Source organism: Aedes aegypti, chromosome 2, assembly GCF_002204515.2.
Source record: "Aedes aegypti strain LVP_AGWG chromosome 2, AaegL5.0 Primary Assembly, whole genome shotgun sequence".
Lineage (NCBI taxonomy): Eukaryota > Metazoa > Arthropoda > Insecta > Diptera > Culicidae > Aedes > Aedes aegypti.
Window position 1 is genome coordinate 427,800,201 of NC_035108.1, and position 23,022 is coordinate 427,823,222.

At 36.3% G+C, this 23,022-nt stretch overlaps 1 protein-coding gene across 1 annotated transcript in view; it reads right to left on the minus strand.

Annotated features, from left to right (window-relative positions):
• Positions 1–3,781: 3,781 nt before the first annotated feature.
• LOC5573892 overlaps positions 3,782–23,022 on the minus strand; it is a 237,745-nt gene continuing 218,504 nt past the window's right edge. Inside the window, exons 5-7 of the mRNA XM_021847638.1 lie at positions 13,611–13,747; positions 13,371–13,547; positions 3,782–5,037 (exon numbers count right to left, since the gene is read on the minus strand). Coding sequence (XP_021703330.1) covers positions 4,919–5,037; positions 13,371–13,547; positions 13,611–13,747 — 433 coding nt within the window. The 3' untranslated portion in view covers positions 3,782–4,918. The remainder of the gene's footprint in view (positions 5,038–13,370; positions 13,548–13,610; positions 13,748–23,022) is intronic.

Consider the following 23,022-nt stretch of genomic DNA (forward strand, 5'->3'; position numbering starts at 1 on the left):
CTGCACGGCCGTAGTGCAAGTGCGTGAGTGTCGGCAGGCTGTCCAGCGAGCAGAGCGGCGGAAGGACCCCCTTCCCAACACAAATTGTCCTCTTGATTAGGGAAGCCAGGAACCCCTGAGAAGAGTCACCAGGTGAGTCGCATGCGTCCTTCTTAGTAAAACCCTAACTTACATTTTTTTCTCCGTGTACCATGACTTTCTATTCAATTCGTAAACAAACAGCCAGTAAACTAATCAGGCTGATTTTATCACTTTGTGCTGTTTTCTCCTAGAGATGAAAGCACAACTTTTTCGTTCGAGTTGTAAAACAGAAGAGAGCTTCTTTGAGCTTGTTTATTCATAATATAAACATTGCCAGCAGTGTTGCTAGTTCTTCTGATTGTTTAATGGGGTCCCAAGCAGCACAGTGTTTGAGTGTTTCAACTCAAGACTCAAAATATCTCTTGAAACTAACCATAGTCGTCAATTGTTGTAAAATATGCTTTACAATTGCACTGAATAACAACGCTAAAAGCGCAAGAGGCGGAGACTGTTTGCAACATATGTGTGTTATAGTGAAATTGCTTATTTGTTTCAAAATACTTAAGAGAGAAAAAAATGAAAACAAAAATATAAACGAGAATCGAACTTCCGACGTCAAGATTATAATCTTCTTCTCTTCTCACTACTCCACTAGCTCTTCGAACGATTACTTCGCCAATATATTATAAAATAACTGGCGAAATTAGGCCATGCCTCACATAAACTGAAGTTTTTGCAAAAACTTTCGAGCTACATATGAGAAACATCATTTAAACAAACAAACTGTTGCTAGAAGATGTTTCGTTGCTATATGGTACGTTATTCAACTAAATTGCAACTTAATTGAAGGTGCTGTCAAACATGTAGTTAAGTGCAACTTTCGTGCAACTGATATGAATCCTCTTGAGTATTGAAACAACTTGTATGCAACGAAGTTATATTGCGGATGCTTTAAATGAAAGTAATTTGAAACATTGCATTAAAATCAGCATTTCGGGAGAAATTGCAAGAGTTTGTTTAAAAGGTTACTGAATACATCTTAATAAGCTTGACTTCAATGCTGTTTGCAGGAAACATTTGGAGTAAATTTCATCGTTTCAATAATATTGAACGTCAAATGGGGAGTGAAATGCAAGTTCATTGGAACAACAATGGAATTTTATGAGCTTTTAGTTTAAGAGATGTATCAATAAAACATCTGTAGCTTACTTGAACTAGGTAATTTACAGATGCTTTTATTGATACATCTCTGAAACCATTTATGTGAAAGATGTTTCGTGTGCTACATACTTGGGATATTGAATACATTTTAAAAAGTACTCACGCAAAATATGTTAGAACTAAATAAGGTAATGGGACCAGCTTCGGCCTAATACCTAATTTTCGATTCATTATGGGACCTCCACCAGAATAACTCCAAAACGGTGGGCAGTTTCAAAAATACCAATGGTTCTTGAAAAACTATAGACATTCTCAAGATTCTATTTGAGCTAAAATCGAAACAATCCGTCCTCAATTGCCGAATTTTTACAGCAATTTTGGCTTTTTCCATTTACTGGTCGGATACGGATTGAGCTATTTTTCCCCGAATGACGCTTCACCGAATGTCATTTCTCCGAACACCAGTTCTCCGAATGACCCTCTTCCCGAGTTCCAATTTCCGGAATGACACGTTTACCTGATAAGTGATGCAGATCACAAAGATATAAGACTGGTCTTCAGTGACCGGGTGGGGAAAAAATGAGATATTTGGTAATTCTTCACTAAACACATTATGGTAAAAATGCCGATGACGGTAAACGTTGACAGAACCGCCAATCAAATAAACAAGAGTGCATATCAGATGATCACTACGTTCACCACCTTATAATGTACAAAATTTTAACAGTAGGGTGCAGAGTTAGTTGGGCACTTCCATGATACACTTTGGCATGGGGTGTTTTTCTTACCCGATTTGTCTAAATCTATGCAAAAAGAAGCACTTCGATGTGACGCACTTTGTGGCCAAATATGAGATCAGTAGCTTTAAAAAAACACACTGCCGAAGTGAATCAAAAGTGACAAGAATAGGATCCGGCTCCCTGTATAGCGGAACAAACATAACCTTTTTGCATGTCTCAAAGATAAAATTATGTATCTACAGTAAATCTAGACAAAAACAGACAAAAACTTTTTGCGCTGTGATATGAGTGCCAATTCGGGGAAAAGTAGCACAATCGAGTTAATAGACGATCTCTAAGATACAGCATATTTCGTTTGTTACGTAAAATTGTTAATTTTGATAACCTCTCCCTTTTTGTAAATAACCAATCCTCCTGAAACGTGCTTACATAGTCTATTCAAATGTCAACCACATTTTGCCCATTCTTTCTTGTTAGTGGTCACTGTCCACCCATTAAATAATGTTATTCAAACAAAGAAAACCACAATCAAAATATCACAAATCCTAATCACATGTACAGCACTACCAACCACTGCCGATTTGGTTCGGAGCTGGACTTAAATTGGTGCTGGTCGCTTACAAATAATCCACATTTGATTCTGTACAGCAAGTGCTTTTCCCTAACTTTCATTCCCGAGCGAAACAAGCTTCCGATTAATGTCACCTGAATAGGATTAAAGCTCCCTTTACGTTCCACAATCGTTTAACCAATTACAGTAAAATGTACTTGCCCCAGCTCCACTCGATGCCTTGCTTCAGTAGCCCGTTGATTAAGGCAATCAACGATAAGTACTTTTAGATAACAACCCACACATGGGGGAACAAAATCCGATCCAGATATGAAAACTAGGCTGTGTTTCATTTCCAGCTCACCGGTTACGATTTGTTCTGAGTAAAACTGTAAATGCTGAAAGTGGTCGAGATGGCGATCAGGTTTTAGATGAGTTAAAGTGGATGGATGACAATTTTTCTATTCCTTGGTGTGTTTGCTAGAAATGGAAGCTTCATCAAGACGACGATTTGCTTAGGCCAACTTTCATATTTCAATGATAGGTTCAATATTAGCACACAGTTAGCCTTTGGCATTCAAGCTGGTCTCAGCTGCACAAAATTTCTCATATCCACAGTAGTATGATACCACCGAAAGCAAGCCTGAGCATAACGACTGACCGCAGCTTTCCCACCGACCACGTCCGCTTCCTCCCATATAGGAGACAGTGCCATAATTATCCTTTTTTTTTCGTCGTCCTGCTGCGTCCTCGGTGTGTGGTCAACCGTGCTTATTTAATGTGATGATTAGTTTGGAAGCTTTCCCCGAACATGGCTCACCACTCGGCGCTTGGCAGCTTTTGCGATGCGCTATACAGGGGCGTAGCCTCGGGGGAGCAGTGATTCCTCCTAGAATTTCTCCACATATTCATTTAGAAATTTTTAATGTACTGTTTTAAGTTCATTCAGTATGTACAGTTATAACTCTTCCAAGGGTTAATTCAGAAACATTGTCAAGAAATGTTCAGAGATCGCTTAAACAAATCATTCAAGAATTTCTACCAGTATTCTTCCAATTTTATTGTAGCAACTCATCAAAATGTTTCTTTGAAAACTACTCCTAGCAAACTATTTGGTTTTATTGTGGGATTAGTTTAAACAATATGTTTAGGAATTGGTATAAGAGTTTATCCAAGTATGTGTGTAATAATACTTCTAGGAACTTTCCTAGACTTCCCAGGACATAGTGTATCATCGCACCTGCCACACGATATTCGAATGCGAAAATGACAACTTTGGAAAGGAAAGCTTCCAGTTAATAACTGTGGAAGTGCTCATTGAACACTAAGCTAAGAAGTAGGCTCTGTTCCAGTGGGGATGTAATGCGAAGAAGAAGAAAATGTGACTTCGAGGGCACAGAAAGCCGTATCGGTACACTGAGAAGCAGGCTTTGTCCCAGAAGTAGAAGAAGAAGAAGAAGAATTGTCTTTGAAGTCCGTTCGCCCTCTGACGAAAATCCTGGCTACGCCCATGCCGCAATGCATTGCAATCCACGCCATCGTGGTAAAAATACCTACCAGTGACCTCTTTTCCCCATTATCCCATTCGCTAATCCGATCCAATTTCGGAACCAATTGCTTTTAATCCCCGTACATGTCGGTGCCATCAGGAGCGGATCACCATCGATTCGTTTTTTTTTCTCGCCGGGTTCTATTTTTTGTCCGAACGGTTGGGCAAAATGAAGACCGATGGTCTGGTTTGGTCAGTACCCTCAATTAAACCAACCATGCTTTTACTTTTCGATTACACGTTTCAGCTTTGGATCAATAGATGCTGTGGAAGCTTTGCTGGTTGAGATGCACCTTTTCGCTTCCATTTTTCCGGGCATCTCCTGTTCGTTCGCTAGACTATATAGAAATAACACACATAGAAAAATAAACTTATCTAAAGGTACTGGAATTTGGTGGTTCTCTCTCTACTACAGTGGTAGACATTCGTTTGACCGAGCTTCTAAAATGGATCATAAATTTCTAGTGAACGATTTCGCCGGAATATTTTTTGGTCGTGGTTGTGCTGTAACACAAACGTGGTATAGTCAAAGTATAACCACGAAAAACAAATTACAATAAAACTAATATCTTGGGTTATCTGATTGGGAAAAGAAATAGAAACACGGTTAAAGGAATATCCACCACTGTATCTGTCTGTTGGTATGATGCTTGTGGTTTTACGAGTTGCGACAAGGTGTTGCCGATGGTTCTCTCTATAATGATGACGACGCCATAACGGTGTCATCCCCATCTGATAAGGTTCCTATGGCGTCGCGACGCTGGTAATGGTTAAGGGCAACTTTACTGCAGCAATAGCGATGACGACCTCGATGGCCTCAAGTGCTGCTTCAAGCTTCAAGGGTGGTGGTGACTCGTCGTTGGAAGTGTGATTGCTGAAAACTGCAACCACCTATATTCATAGATAGTTGGGTCGCGAGACACAGCACAGAAGGCCCATGTTTTTGTAGAGTGAACCTCGTCGGCGTTTCGCTGGCCATGGTCCGTTGATTTCGGCCGTTAGGGCAATCGTGCGCTCTGTGGAAGAGGAAAATGAAATGTGTTAACTAAGGCTATGAGCGTTTACAGCACTATTAAGATCATCAGGAAGATTCACTTATCACAATTTTTGAACATGTGTATTAGAGTGGTCCTTAAACATGTAAGTGAAAAAAATCATAAGTTATACATCGCATTTTTTTCATTTGGGTCCCCAGAAGCTACTGTGATATGGATGATAAATGATAATGGAATCCATCAAATCAGGTTCACGGACTCCTTTGCAAGAAATCGTTATCAACAGGGCTCAGAGTTGTGATATACAGAATGTTTGAAAAATTTCATTATCTTTTCGTTTTTATCTCCAGAATTCCAGATAGTATACTTGCAATATCCAATTTCAGCTAGAAAATGAAAATAACATCGTTCCTAGAGGAATCCATAGCGAATTACTGACTTTCGGCCAAATACTTTGCAGATTTTGCTAGCTTATTGGGGAGATTCTCTGATTTTCTTTTGAAGTTCTTTGATGAACTATTAAAGGGATTGATGTCGAAATTCTCCGACCGTTAGTTGGCTCCTAAGAATCTCATTTCCAAAGTTAATAAAACATTCAAAGCCGCTTGACCTGCCTTTGATATACTTTTTGAAGAGAACTGCGTGGATTCTGTTGAAGCCCTCGAATTGAAGTATCTTTCAAACTTTGTGTAACTCTCTTGGGATGTTCTCGAGCAAAATTTGATACTCCTTGCAACATTTTTAAAAAATTGCTGGCGGAAGCCTATCATAAAATTTCCTCAACTGCTCATTTTTGTTCGGTTTTGGCAAGATGTTTCATAAAAGTTTATTATCGGACTTTTGAAATGGTGTTTAGTAGACTTCTGGCAAGATTATATGTGGGCTTAGTGGACTTAAGATGATCTCAGCAGAAATCTTAAATAACATTTGGAGGATTACAGGTGTAACATTTGGATGCGGATGCCAATGATATCTGTTGAAACAAAATGAGATGTTTGGAAAGTACAGGGATCGACTGTGATGGAGGTTATGTTTTCATTGGTTTTCGGCTTTCAGTCTTTACAGATCATAAACGAATTTCTGTTCTACACCAACCTAAGTCAGGTGTAGAACGAATATCCGTTTATGGTCTGTAAAGACTGGAAGCCGAAAATCTATAACAACATGATCTTTGGAAAGTTGTTATAAAGTTCTCACCTTAAAAATATCCGTTTTTAGTGGTCCGCGGAATGTTTGTTAAACTTTCAAGGGGATCGCAGCTCCAAAAAGTTTAGGAACCACTGTCTTATGAGAATCAGCATTTGAGTTCTAAATTCTGATAAACTTCAAGATAAGAAGGGGACTCGCTGCGATCAGATTGGATGCCACAAACTTTTGATGAAAATCTATCAGGTGGCCAATAATCGAAAAAATGACTTGTTCTGATAGGTTTTTCTTGTACATTATTCTATAGTAAACACTTCTATTAAGTTATTCCTGGAATATCAGGGCAAGATCTTTTGTTTTTTAATTGATACAGTATGTCAAAGTTAGAGTTTTTAAGAAAAATGAAGAATTCAGTACAAATACAAGGTACACATTGAATACAATATACTGCATAATCGTAATATTTAATACAGATATTTATACACTGTCCGAAAGCTTATTGAAAAAGCTATATATGAAAAATAAAATGAGATAAAAATGTATACTTTAGGTCGGAAAAATGCGGGGAGTGCACTGAAAAAATATATTTTATTTTACATTGAGACTTTACACTTCCCATACTTTTTTGTCCCAAGTTGTCCCAGGCTAAAATTTATTTCCAAGGGTTCTTTGAGATGTAAACTAAAGAATCGTAAAGAATTTAGCTGCACAAATTTGCACTTTTTTAATTTAGGTCTTTTTGAATTTTTCCAATATTTTTAACCATTTTCTATTAAAAACAGCTAAAACCTAATTCAGAGAATAAATGAATATCGCTAAATCATTCATATCATCATTTCTATGCAAGTTCTAACATTTATAATGGATTGCACAACGTTAATCACATAAATGGCTTCTATGCATCATTAGTAAAAAAACTTATTATTTCGGTATAGGCCCTTTTTAAAAGTTAGTCTCGAAAACTTGTTTTTGAAAATAAAATATCATATATGTAACACAAAACTCATAGATAAAACATGAGATGGAAAAAATATTTTTGGCCGCCAGTCTGTATGGAAACCGCCCATAGTGATCGTACCACCAAGGGTTACATAACACAGATCTGAATACTTGCCAATATTAATCCATGTTTCATGTACAGCGACATTTGCTTTGTTATTCTTTGAGGCCCATCGTCAGCAGATACCAAATTTGGGTGGCAATTTTTGCTAAGTTATTGCGATTTCAAATGATGCTTTCTGGATTGATATGTGATCCGTTAATTTATACAACTGAACGCGATTCTATGTTGCACCGGGACGGGGTTGGTGGTCTAATGGCTACCGCTTCTACTTCATAAGCGGAAGGTCATAGGTTCAATCCTGGGCCCGTTCCTTTCCTCGTATTTTGTAGTTGTATTTCTCACTTGCTTCTATCTTCCATTCTTAATATATCACACTCAAACTATTCGTTCATACCAAACGCTAGAACCATCATTATAGTACGCCTTTCCTTACGCCTGATACTTAGGCAGTCTGCTAACCACAAAAGCAAACCTCTCTGCCATGCCTTTCCCCCAATCCATACACTCCCGCATGAACTGGCGTAGATGGAGTCGGACTCCACGGTCTACAGTGGGCTAGTATAAATGCAACATCAATTCCTCCTCCTTCCTCACATTGGTCTGCATTCTGACGTGGCAGGCGCCATTGTTGCCTAAAAATAGAAGATCTCCAGCACTTTTACACTGAGGGTGTCTGTTAGTCCCAAGCAGTCATCCGGTTGGTTTCTGATGTATGTAAGTGCAGCTGATCTGGCGATACTGGAGTAGCATCCACGGGCGGCCAATCAAGCTCAAGCTCAAGCTCTTAACGCGATTTTATAATAGTGCAACATTTATTTACGATATATTTTGCTGTCAATACAGATTGTCGTTAATGAATCGTATTGGGGAATTGTATACAACTTGTGTTGACATTGATAACCCTTTATTTCGCATCTTGTGCGATTCTAATTTTTGGCACACGAATATGTGATTTTTGATGCACATTCTCATACAATACGTGGTGCACTGTTCTGACATGCACTATATTAGTCGTATAATAGTCCTGTAAGGCGAGAAAGGCGAATAAACGGGCTATTTATTACTTGGGATACGCCTGTATGATACATAACGCGAGACTTGTTTTTTACCTACTTCACGAAGTTATCATAACTATTTATTTTTTAAGAAACCTAAATAAAACCTTTTAGATTTACTAAAGTTCGATAACCATACATTTGGATGGGCAACGTACCTTTTTGATTTATACATGTTTCAATGTTAATATAAAAACATGTTCCTGACTAATATTCAGGATTGGTAACTATTAGTTCCGTCTCTGACCGATGACGAAAAGCCAAAAAACAAAAATCAGCTCGTAAAAGATTGTCATTTTTTTTTGTTTTCTTTAACTGACAAAGACATCACGACGAAACAAAAGCTGTGATGTTATACATATTCACCAAAATGGCTTTGATGAGTGAATTTGATGGATCGCGTCGACAATTTGTGTTGCATACGGGGCCCAGATAGCCGTAGCGGTAAACGTACCTGCCACACGAGATATACACATGCATAAATGGTCAATCGGCAAGAAAGCTCTCAGTTAATAACTGTGGAAGAGTGCTCATAAGAACACTAATCTGAGAAGCAGGATTTGTCCCAGTTGGGACGTAACGCCAGAAAGAAGAAGAAGAAGAGCGGTTGTTGCCTAATGGCCAGATTTATTTCTATAGCGCGGCACGGAAAGAAATAACATTTGTGATTGAAAACTAATCTGCAGGGGAAAATCAATAGATGAGCATTGTCGTTCTACTACTATCACACGTTGCGTGAAAAAATATTGCATTAATAGGTACAGGAGGTATGTTCCGTTTTTATCACGTTCCGATTTTGTCACGTTCCGATTTCGTCAACAAATTAATCCGTTTTTATCAACACACGAAAATTGATTTTTTTTTTAATTTTCTAAATGTTTCGACTATAAACTAAATACATATTTTGAAGCAATTGAAATGCTATTTAATAGCTTCAGAGTTGAATTTTCGTCATTTTGTTAATATTGAGCATCTACGATACATGGTAGATGTTAAGTCATATATAATTCAATAAGGTTTGACTCTTTCTTATGCAATTATTCAATTGGAGTTTTCAAACTAAGCTTGGTCTGTTGGACAAGATTGGCCCATTCTTCAACAATCGAGGGTTGTTCTGGCCACGTCCTGGCAACAACTGGAATTTGTGATTAGTTGAAAACGTACTTAAGAGAATTGCAGAGACCTCTCCTTTTCCTTATATAACATGGCATAAAAGAATTTTCTATGAAAATTTGATGGACATACATACGCCCCTCCCCCTATGGTATGATTTTTTTATGAAAATAAAAATTAATTTGTATGGCACTTAGGATATCCTAAATCCAAGACCCTCTCCCCTATAAAAAAAGAGGTAGGAAAAGAGGTCCAGCAAAACTAAGTAATCTATAGAAGATTTTGTTGTCATCCCAAATTTTCTGGAATCTTGATCTTTGAGCAGATATGAACCCCTTCCCCACATGGAGACTAAAAGGGTAATTTGGAGTCTTATACCAACAGCCATACACTTATTCGAAAAACTTTACAAGAAAGTTGCTTACAAAAAAGTTCTTATTTGGTGATGTTTGTTCTAGAGTTTGTACACTTTTGTTTTTTTTTTGATGAACTTCTATATAAATAAAAATGGAATGGTGTTCGTACGTCACGAAATGCCTTAAGAACGGTTTGATAGTATTACATGATTATTTCAATATTGCATTGGTCATGTGTTTTGACGTGTTAGAGTGAAGGAAACGATTTAGAAAATTATCTGGAATAACTGGAAAACATCTTGAAACTAATCTGTCGTTAGAGATGGGAGATTACAGGCCATTTTTCAGCAGCCTACTTGAAGGCAAAACAAAGTTAGTTTATTGCCAGTATATTTGTGATCTAACGTAAAGGCCTAAACGCAGTGATAGCGGAACAGCAACGGAAAGCGGAACCGGTTCGTCAGCATGAATCCCAACATCTTGATTAAGCTGTCAACGATCGAAAGTGAACCAAATCTGGGTCGATAAGTATGCTACAGTTCATGCTGGCGAACCGGTTCCGCTTTCCGTTGCTGTTCTGCTATCATTGCGTTTGGGTCTTAATGCTAAAAGGCAATGGTGGTGCTATTCTAGATTGGTGATTGGTGCATCCTTATCGAAGTTGGTAGTAATAACTTTGGAAGCAAGATCACCACAATCATTTTACTGTTATATTTTGCAATTCAAAGCACAGGAAACCGTAAGTATTCATTTCATTTTGCAAAACTTTCGCAACATAACTTCACATTCGGATCGGATGTGACCAAAAATACAAAAACGTACCTTGGCAAAAAAGCTCTCAGGTAAAAACTGCGGAAGTGTTTACAGGAACACTATGTTGAGAAGAATGCTCTTTCTCAATTGGGATGTAATGCCATAAAGAAGAAGAAGCAGAAGGATGAGGATGGACTGTAGAAAAAGAAGTTGTTTCTTGTTTAATCTTACTTAAAAAAAAAAAAAAAAAAAAAAAACAATGATCAGCTTGCCCCACTTTCATGTAGTTATTTTTACATGGCGTACCTTGTTATGCAAAGGACATTTATGTGATTATCGTTTTTATATTCTATATTACATCAATTATTAATTCTTTCTAAGAAAATCAAAACTATTAATGATTTATTACAAAATCATATTGATTGATAGGAGTCTCAATCAATTTTCATTACGAACCTCACAGCTCCTAAATATCAATACTGTGCATTTATATGATGAAAATGTGAATTTTGTAAAATATTTTGTCTGAGAAAATTATTCCGTTTTTGTCAACTGAAAATCGCCGATCGTGTTGATAAAAACGGAACAAAAAATTTTTTAGAAATACGTAACATTGGTAAGTCGATTTGATGTTTTCTTGCAACTCATACTTATTTTTCACACATTCTCCTAAGATTGTTTTTATTTCAGGAATTCATGGATGATCCTGTATACTAGAAGTAATTCGAGGAGAGTTTCTGCAAGAATCCTCGATAAAAACTTGGAGAAAAAATTTGGAGGATCCTCATAAAGATTTCCGAAAGAATATCAGAAAGTTTTCTGAAAGAATTCTGCAAAGATATCCGGAAGAATTCCAACATAAAAATCACAGTAGCATTTTCATAAGAATTTCAGAATGATTTTCGGAAGAATCATTGCAAAATATTCGCAATTGCAAAAGGATTTCCGAAGGCATCTCGAAAGATTTCCGGGAGAATTCCATTCCTATAATAATCCCAGAAGTATTTCCGTATAAAGATCCAAAGTTATTTTCGCAGGAATTTCAGATAAATTTCTAGTAAAGTCCTAGTAGAATTTTTGGAAAAATCTTTTAAAAATATCCGGAAGAACTGCATCAGGATTTTTGGTTGAATTTTCCGTAGTACTTCCGAAATAATTTTCAAGAATTCAAAGAATTCATTTTCCAGGATTTCAAAAGTAATCCTTAAGGAGAGCAAAAATCACAGAGAGATTCTGCAAGAATTCCAAAAAAATATCCAGAAGAACTTAGAAAGATTTCAGAAATAATCTCAAGATTTCAAGAACAATCCTAGAGGGACTTTGAAAGACTCATGAGTGATTTAAGAAAGAATCCCAGGGGAATTTTCTGAAGAATTCTATAGTAATTTCAGGAACTTTTTTTTATATAATATATGGTCGGGGTGCTGCTAAACCACATCAAGTGCCAACATCATAATTTTGAGATATTCAACCATGTAATTGATTTCATATTAAGAAGACCTCATTAGTTGGATTTTCAATTAAATAAACTTTAATATTACATAATATTGCATAATTCTATTTAATATTTAATAATAATATTTTACAGTACTTAGGCCTATGCAAAATATGTCGATTTTGTACAACTTCTGCGAATTGTAATAGCAGTCTATCGTTAACAACATTTGAACATTATTAACGATATTGGAATGCCATTTTAATATATTAAAAAAATGTGCTTCCTGGTGATTGCGTTCAATAAAAGGCGAATTGGTTGATCTTGTGATTCAAAACTTCGCCCATAAGTTACAAATCACTAGACAAACCAACTTTGAATCAAATTTTAATGATACCTTTCTTCTGATAAGCATGGTAAATGAAAAACTGTTTAAATATTACTGTTTACTTTGAATTTGCAGACTTCTAACTTCGATTTTTTTTTATTGTTTTGTCTAGACATGCAGATAAGCCATAGAAAACGACTAGTGAATTCAGATTTGATGGAGATTATTTTCTGATAATAACGGTCGGGGAAGCACCTTGTTTTTTGTTAGCGTTGATTTATGGGAGGAGGGGGGTTTGTGATTTCTTACGCGTCATAAACATTATGTTTATTTTTCATATAATAAATCTTGCCATGGGGACAGTCCCTTGGATAACTGGTTGTATTTTTGGCAGCGTTGTTTTCTTCATCATGGAAATTTTTTCCAAATATATTGGGATTGAAATTTGCACCAAAACTTTTTGCATATAAAAGCATCTTACCTAAAATTCCAGAAGATTTAGTCGACAAAAAACTCCCAATGATTAAGCGAACAAAAATGTTGATAATACGTAAGTTTCTCTACAAGTTCATAGCGTAAACTGATAAACATTCCTATTTCCAGATTTTCATTGAATGATCCTTCTGATTTTGCACCAATTTCGCGCAACAAAATTTCTCAGAATTAAAGCGATTTGTGCAAAACTGTAATTAGTAACTCAAAATTTAAAATCTACCCTTGATGTATGCAAGAATCAAATGTGTGAATATCAGATTTATGTCTGTATGAGGCTCAAAATGGCAGTATGGTGAAATTGTGCCCATGTTTTTGGAACAATCTTTGGCACAACCAATTAATTTGACCATTAATTTTTCCAGAGATTCTTTCGGAAATATCTCCAAAAGTGCTCAGGCGAGTTTTCGATAGAAAAAACATGAAAAACTCATTGAAAACTGTCTTCTAAAAATACCTCTCAGAATTGTTCTGGAACTGCAATTAAATTTCTTCAGGATTTTCATGAAAGTTTTCTTTAGACACCTCCAAAAATTTCGGTTGCAATTACTTTAAGAAATTCTTCCAAGATTTATTAAAAACTGATTCTCAGTTTGAAGTGCATAACACCTACCTAAATATGTCTCCTGTTGTGGCATGAACTCTTGAAGGTCCTGCAATATCCGGGCGATCTCCTGCGAATCCTTGGTTATACTGCAAAGCTCTTCCTGGTTGAAGTCTGGGGTAATCTGCTTGCACAGCAGTATTTGACTTATCACGTTCCCAAGGTTGGACGGCCCGGCTCGATTTTCTGCGAAGTTTATTAATTGCTGTGAACCTCGTGACTTACAAATCTAGATCCCATTCTACTTACCATAGTATCCGGACATATCCATAGGAATGACCTGAACCAGCCGGTGGCTTTTGATGAGTTCTCTCAGAAACAACTGTGACAGGTAGAAGAGCAGCACCAGGTGAGGGTTGTCCGCCAGGATTCCTTCAGCGAGGGCCCTGTGAACAGAAAAAGATCATCATCAGCGAATCTTCAATTGCTGCAAAGTTTTTCGGAGACAAATCCTTCCATTTTGGCAAATAAACAACATTGACCTATCGATTAACACCTACTAAATTCTATTGCTCCCAAATCTAATCACGATTGCTTATAGCTCAGCAGATTGGTTCCAGTTGTGGTCTCGGATCTACAAATAGTGCTCCCACCAAACCGAGCTAGCAAAGCAACGAAGGAGATGACGGTCGTTTCCGTTTTCTCGCTGCAACCGCACTTCCGTGCGGAAGCTTCATCTATTATTAACCGAGCAATTTGAGCTTACCAACCGTAACCGTTGGTTGGCTGGTTTCGAGTTGGAGGGTGAACATTTGGGAACATCTTCGTTCTGCGAATCCGCAGACGACGGTATCGTCGTCGTTGTCTACTTGTAGTACTATTCTACCCTCATCGCATGAATATTTAAAACTGATAGATGAGCACCACGAGTGACTCTTCCTGTTTTCGGTACCAACAGGAAGACGCTAGCCTTGAACTTCGCACGCTCAGTGCCATCTTTTTAGCGTAAAACAATCAAGAGCTGATTCGGTTTGGTGGCGCGGTGTAATTCCCAGAAGAGGAAAGTGGTTACCGTTTAATTCCGAATTAACACAAACATTCTCCGTTATACGAAATGAGTACTTCCACTTTCAGTGCAAGACTTACAAATGAAATAAATATCCGCATTAAGTGGAATAGAAAATACTTTAGAAAAACTTGGTTTCCGTTTCTTTTCGATTATTTCTTAGAAATTAGTATAAATTTGTTTCTGATTCATGGCCTTTCTGAGCCTAGTGTAGCGCCTATGGCTTCAAAACAAAGTCATGCTGAAGATGTCTGGGTTCGATTTCTGGTTGGTCCAGGAACTGTCACGAATGTAAAAATGAAGTTCTGATAATTGACATGAAGTGTACAATTTGATAGATACCTTTTTCTAACTTTGGATTTTTTTAAAATTTCAAAATAGCCTTTAGATTTATTGGAATAAAATAACTTTGTTGCATGCAAAATTTGATGCATTAGCTAATGTGCAAAATCCGAACTGTTCATCGAAAACAAAAAGAAATTTTCGTTGAATGACCTTTTCAAACAGTTTACTGATGTAGGGTATAATGATTGCACAATAGCTGGAAGCTTCTGCAGGATTGTTGTTCGGTTCAAATATTGGTACAATCTTGGTATTTTCCTATTTGTCAGAAAAATAAGCCCACTGCAAACATTTGTTAAATATATGAACCAAAAATGATACGCTACTCTCTGAAAGTTTCTTGATGAGGATGTCCATCATCGCCAGAGGCTTTCATATGTTTGAAGTTTTTAATGATAGCTCTCACTTCTTCCAAATCCGTCTCTCAGGAATTATCGAAAACGTTCTCTTGATTAAGAATGCTTTCGAAGTCCTGAGTAACTTGATTTTCAGTTGGGCTAAGGAGTCCCAAATATAAATTATGCACGCTTTCAAACTGCTGGGCTTTTTAGTTTTTTAGCAATTAGTCAGTAATAATTTAGTTTCCTCTTTCAATGCCGGAATCGGCTTCTGAGGTTTTTTTTCAAAGTTTTTGATAATGTCCAAAAAAGGCTTAGAGCCAAGGTCCAATTGAGAAATTTTATATTCAAAATTTTTGTTTCCTTATTGAGAAAATCGTTTTTTTTATTTCTTTTGCAGGTCCTGCCATATAATTTTCATAGCAGGATCGCAAGCGCGTTGAAATTGCCTACAACTCACCTTTTAAAGACGGAGTTTTAGATTATCGTCTTCGAATCACGGATTCGAATTTTACTTCATATTTTAGTATTGCAATGCCCCTGGCTTCAACAATGGAATTTGTTGAAGTTTCAAGAGCATTGTCAATATCAAGTTTAGTTTGTAAAAAAATGTTGACATCAAGCTAACTATCGATATTTGTTTCATATATATTCTAGTCGGCTCGAAAATAATTGAAAGTGGAGCTGATAGGGTTGAGAATCGCTTCAAATGTAACAGGGACATGATACAAAGATGACTAGAGTCGGTTAAGACCAAATCAATCGTAGATAGATTTCTAGAAGAGGAAAAAAAAGTAGGGCTATTAGGGTATTGCATCGAGAAATATCCTGAAGAGCACTCATCAAATAAAATTCTGCCGTTGGAATTACTTTGAGAATTATTCCACGACCGATGTTTGGCATTAAAGTCACCAATGACAAAAAATTTTGACTTATTGCGAGTCAGCAAATTAACTTGCTGTCCAGTGCATTGAAATAGGCAGCTATGAAAGTATATTTACCAAGCTGTGTTTTAACTGAAACACCTAAAGTTTCAAAAACCTTAGTTTCAAGTGACGAAAACAGTTGATTTTTTATACGCCTATGAATGATGATTGCAACTCCTCAACATGCCCCATCAAGTCGATCATTACGATAAACAAAAAAAGTTAGGATCTCTTTTGAGTTTAGATCCAGGTTTCAATAACGTTTCAGTAATAACTGCTATATGCTCGTTATTAGTTGGAATATAATTGAACAGTTAGAAAATTAAAATCAGAGGCAGACATATCATTGGAAGTAAGCACATTATCTGATGATTTCCCGTTAGCATTTTCGGTAGACGAAGAGGCGAAGTAGAAGTTTTCTGTGGCGGCAGAGTTTTTTTTCCATTTGATTTGTCACAATTAGAATGGGTACTCATAGTATGAATAGGGGAGAAGTTTAAATAACCTGCTACGAAGGGGGGGGGGGGAGGGGGGTAGATACATTCGACATTAAAAGATTCGAATGGCTACCTGACGGATTAAAATTAGTTTGTGAATGAGCGTGATTATAATCTTCCTGATTGGTATGATTCTTAATCAAGCGATCGTTAACTGAGAAACGAGCATTGTTCGAGCCAGGGAAATTCCGGGAACGACTGTTATCGCAACGGATATCATCTTTCATCTGCCTGGCACAAGCGTTGACTACTCGTCTACGCGAAGGGCAAGCCCAAAAATTTGAATTATGATTGCCATCACAATGGGCACATGTAAACTTATCGGTATGTTCCTTAACTGGACAGACATACTTAGCGTGAGAAGAACCTCCGCAAATCATGCATTTAGCAACCATGCGGCAAATTTTTTGTACCATGACCCCACTTTTGGCACCGACGGCACTGAGTGGGGTTCTGGTAATTTCCTCCAGGTTTCTGGAAATGTCCCCATGTCACACGGACATCAAAAATAAGTCTACCTTTTTCTAAAGCTTTAATATTATTTAGATCTTTTTTGTTAAAGTGAACTAAATAATATTCTTGAGAAAGCCCTTTCAGAACAATGCCAGATTGGGTTATCTTTTTCATAATGATTACTTGGACTGGGGAAAATCCAAGTAAATCATTTATTCCATTCTTAACCTTTCAAGACGACTTTGAACAAACGTTCAGTTTTGTCGTCATTAGTAAAATAAAAATTGTGCTTCTTCTGTTCAAGATGTTTGAGAAGAAGTTCGCAATCTTTAAAAGTTTTCGACAAAACGCGACAGTCTCCTTTTTTACGATTTGGAAGGAAACCTTGATTCCCCTAATGGAGTTCAAGATCTCCTGCCTGAATCCCCCAAATTTGGAACAACTGACCACGATAGGCAACACTCTTTGCTTCGTCACTTGAATCAAAGAGCCTGGGCTAGAGACTGCTTCGATTTGGTGTTCGGAAAATTTGTCTAAAGCATCGAACTGGTTGCTCATTGCAATTTGGCTTACCAGAAGGATATTGCAGAAAGGAGGACGTTTTACATTACTGCGTTTGAAATTTCTAATTTTACCATACCAGAAAAGAAAAACAATTGTTTCGATTAAATTGACAATAATACCGTTGAAAAATACTGACATTTAAATCATTTGTGAAGAAAACTACATTCTATACTAAGATAAGTTTTTTGAACCGCGGGCCAAATCTCAACATCAAAATTTGGTGATGGGGCATTTTTTGAGTCTAAGTTTAAGTTTAAGTTGTTTTTTTTAATTGAAAAAGATACTTGCTTCTTAGCACCTTTCCCGAGTATTTTTGAGCATCTTTCCCTGAGTTTTATAAGAATGGACTCAAAGTTTTTATAAGAAAGCAAAAAAGAATAATTTCAGAATCTTACTTGTCCCTGAAAGTCCTGTTCAAAGTCCTGTTCTGAAAAAGCGATTTCCTGGCTGAATCTTTAAACTCTTCGCGGGCCGCACAAAATCAAGCCCGTATGTTGGGCAAAAGCCAGCTTTAAAAAGATAATAATTAATAATTTTCTACTTTCCTAACACAAAACTTGAATTGAAGGAAACTTAGATACTTTGTCATTTTCGTATTTAACATTAAGTACAAAAGGTGTAACTTTTACTCTTAAAAGTCCAACAAGTTTTGTGTTTCTTTTAACGAACAGAACATTCATTGAATAGGCTCTTTTTCAGACTTTCTGAAAAGTAGAAATTTGTATAACGTTTTTTTTGTGCTTTAATAAATAGATTCGTACTGTTTCAGAGAAAATAATGTTTAATTTTAAATAATGATTTATACTTGATAAATTTTCCAATGTAATTTTTTTTTTGAGGTTAAATGAAGGGTGTTAGCTTGTTTGATGAATTTGTCGAAATTTAGGTATAACATAGGTGAAAAAATGTATTTTAGAAATATCAAAAGCATTTCAGCACTTCAATGATCTCCAGACAGCTTGCAAAAGATCGCTGTTGATTGAAAATGCTCAGCTGGATGACTAAACCGAGGCAACACAAGTATTCTTTATATTATCTAGAAAGGAAACAAATAATACTGATCCAATACGATTCGAACCTTTTTTAAAATATTACAAACATGTAGAAAATTCACTAAACTTTACATTTTGCTTGAAGTAAAATCTCCTCCATCCTTATCCAAGATATTGTAAAGAAAAAGTGGATTTGAAATTATATATTACATTACTTGAGATGAGAAAAGGAGGACATTTTCAGCCCGTGGGAGGACATATGATCAAAAAGGAGAGCATGTCCTTCCAAAGGATACCATCTGGTAAGCCTAATTGCGATGCAATTATCAACATTTATTATTTCAATTTTGGAAGAAAGCACGCATATCGGAGAAACGTCCTTCCTTCCATTTTTGCTACGTTTAGTGACAGGTTTAAATCCAACTCTTTGGAAGGAAGTTGTGAATTCAGAAATTCACCCTTCCTTTTTCCGTGAAGCAAACATATTGAGTGAAGAAAAGAAAGAAGAAGTGTTTAGTTTATTTTTCTGAAGCTTGTGTTTGAGAAAGATTACCACCGTTAGCTTTCAAAAAAGGTATGGATCCAAATAAGGATCGAAAAGGGATCGATAGGTTTAAAAAATTAGAACTGAAAAGTACGCTTATTGTAGCACTGTAAATTACAGTTTTATTGTTTTAGGTAGTTTTGAAAACTTCCAAGAGCAGAAAGATTTTGTATATGCACACCATGAGGGTACGTTGCGCACTAAATAGGTTTATATAATAAATACAATGTGTTCGTTATTACCTGTCAAAAAATTAAACAGTCCAAGTAACAATTTAAATATTATCTGATCCGTAACATAGTCATATAGCGTGCATGCATGGAAAAACAAATAAAACTGATTTGTTGACGTTAACGTTTTAAAAGAGCTCAAATTTTATATTACACCTGTTAGCAGGGCTAGAAATTTAATTACAATTAATGGTCGGTTTTGTCGGACTGTCATCGCCACCACAACTTTAAAGCTGGCAAAACGGGTCAGTCTTCTTTCTTCTGCTGTAATCCAGTTATTTCAGGAATATTCATAACGATTGGCGGCACCCTTTGCTTTGTCACTTGGATCGAAAAGCTGTCTACAAAATCTATCAAAAAGCATATGACATCAAGAACGCACTATTGCAATCAAGAAAAGGAGAAATGAGAGGAAGAATACTCGAGATCGATAGGAAAACGAGCCCGTCTTGTAAGGACTGTTCATTTTATAAAGTGGACACTTTGTTTTTGCTATATCTTTTTTATTTTTTGATAAAATCGTAATCGGTTTTCTGTGCCTCGTTCAACTATTATTCTACAATACTATTAAAATATAAGATCTTAGAAAATGCTTTTGGTTGAAGAGCCAAATAATTTTTGCAAAAACTCCTAAGAAAAGCTGTTTGTCAAAGTTTAACATTATTTTTCGCAAAACAAAAATCCTAATTTTTATGAACATATTGTATGTTTGTATCCTTTACTATTCTACAAAAGGTATAGCTTTAAAAAAAATCAACTATATTCCACCATTCTCTGACATTAGGTAACTTTAGTGATGCATCCATTTATGGCCAAATTTGCTGATACACCATCCTTTCACTCCCAGCAAAAGAGGAAAGTAAAAAGCGTGTTCAAAACTGGTCTGGTTTACTAAATAAACTATATTTGTGCAAACGAGAGCCAAATCGTGCGTTTAAACCACAGTCCTAAGCACAAATTTTACTGTTTATGGTAGTTTTACTAAAAAGTCTCATACTTTTAAAATCGTGTACGCATATTTATCGATCTGCAGCAAATTGTAAATGGTTTTCTCCGAAAATTTCAATTGGTAATCTCAGAATAACATATTACAAAAATAATAGGTGCAAAATGAAGTCGATTTTATTACAGCAGTGTTGCCAATTTTGATGATTGTCAATGTACTTTGAAAGGTCTTCTAGGAATAAAGCAATTGTGTATCTATTGTGCTTTAAATGTCACCTGGGGACTTAATAAGTAACTCTATGAAGGCGTAAGTCATTTTTCATATTAATACTATATTAGGACTTCCGTCAGGACGTACTTTTAACCAAAAAAATTCTACTCATACCGATCCCCTTCAATTTTAAAATGGTTTTCTCTAAAAATATAGGGGGAAAATGATGTTATTATATCTGTAAAATTGTTGTTTCAAAAATAACTTGATTTTTTCCATCAGGCTTCTAGTTGATGATACTTTCGAAGAGCAAGCCCTTTTTGAAAATAAAAAATATAAATTGTCGAATTTTCCAGCCAATTTCTAACAATCATTGATTTTGATAACCTCCAAAAACCGACCGTTCTAATCGTTGTTTCATATTCGTGTGAAATTTAATTAATTTTGGAGAATTTTTATTATCACAACATTGTACAATACTAGTCAAACGATGTGCAGAAAACCGATTGAAATTTCATTGATAAATTAAAAAGATACAGCATGCACAAGGTGTCCACTTTATAAAATGAACAATCCTTAACGCATTTTTGGGAAGTAAAGTCGTTGTAAGATGTATTCTTGCAGCAGACAAGTTTGGCAGTCGTTGATGATTCCATGTCCTCACATTAATGGTAATTTTTTTCGTGATATGGCATCATTATATGGTGTTTCCTCAATAGTTTATTTTTTAGTGCTATTTATAAAAAAAGTGCTACCAATACCGGAAATCGTACACTCGTTCTACGAAAAGGAAATGGCTCAAAACTTCCAGAACAATTTTCATCCAAACACTCAACTACTCGAATCTTATTGTCATTGAAAAGTCGTTAATGTTCGGACCAAGAGTTGCAGAAACTGTTCAAGTTTTACTTCCCCTTTCCTAAATAACAACAGTTCAGGATCCGGTTGGACCAACTACAAATCTACCACACCACAGCTGCTGTTCTTACTGCAGGAAGAGTGCAATGCAATTTAATTATCCCTTATTTCATTTGTCGGAGTTTTTTTTTCTGCCCGCCTCTTTTCCGCTCATTGAGCGGTTTTTCATTTCCAACATTAGGGACATCAGCTTCAGCATAACAGCACAGCCCACACCAAGTGCCATTCTCTCTTCGGTGTGGAACCGCTTCCGGTCTTTATATTTCATTTCCGAAAAAGATTCTCGAGGGCCGACGGTTGTTTTTCCGAGCCGCGCTCTTCTTAATGCACTAGTGGTCGGGCCTTCATAGGTCTGCAGGTCGTTTGGCTTGCGCTTTGGGTGGAGTTTGATAAATTAAGTTTTCCTTGGACGGCCATAGGCAAGACTTTTGCCGCACTTACGGCTGAGAAACAAATGTTACAAGTGTGGGGTGGGACGCGGTGGAGCTTCGGTTCCACTCGAAGACCACACCATGTGATCCGGTGGCCAAAACGAAAAAAACCTACTGTTTCTGAAAGGTTTTTTTTTTTGTATACATTACATAGTTAAAGCTTCTATGGAGGTATTCCTGCAATATAAAAGCAAGATCTTTTGTTGTTTCGTTGATACAGAATGTCAAAGTTTATCAAGAAAAATAGGGAATTCAATGCATACACAAGGTATAGTTTGAATGAAATATATTGCATTATCGTCATAATTCATATTAATGATTACACACTTTTCGAAAGCTTATTTAAATAGATATCTTATTTGAGTATATACCCTTTCCAAAAGTTCGTCTCGAAAACTTATTTTTTGAAAACAAAACATCGAATTTTGTAAAATTAAACTCATTTATTTGAAATGGGATGACAAAATCCATTTATTTTGGTCGCCAGTCTTTATGAAAACTGCCCATAGTGGACCATTTCGGAGAACGATGGTATGGCATAATCATCAAGTGCGCCGAATTGTGAGAAGTGCCTTGAAGATCTATACATCCACGGTGCGTCTAAAATCGTTATAACCGAAAAAAATAATCAATTATGCACCCACTATTCGAAAGATATGAAATTCTGACACTTCGTGAATTTGAAAACGTTCCTTAAAAATGGGACAGGTGTACCAGTTATGGCCATAGGTGTTCCCTATTTCACCATACGTGGTAATCTGATTGTTTTTAAATTTTTATTGCTTCGTGTGTTTGAAAGTAAGATATTTGTTACAGTCAGCGACAAAAGTTAGTAAGCATATGCTCTTTTTCCATACAAAATGTCCAAATTGAGGAATCAGGGGAAATATAAATAACCTGAAGCTTTTTTTGGATGACGAACTACAAATAATCTTGGAAGTCTTTCAATAACCCTATGAAATTCTTAGGAAAATGACTGAAATTTAATGAGCTTAGTATACAAAACTTCAGGTTATTTGCGGTTTGTATCCAAATTCCAACCAGTTCGGACTATCAGAAGCTGAGATACAGATCACCAAACTTGAGCATTTCTTATGGAATAACAGCATTCGATTACTTACTTTTGTCACTGACTGTATATCTTGTTGTTCAACATTCAAAAATACAAGTAGATGAAAAACCGAATTTAGTACTATACCATTTAATTCCACCAGAGTTTGTATCCTATCACAGATACGCGAATTTCGACCTTAACTGTAAGACC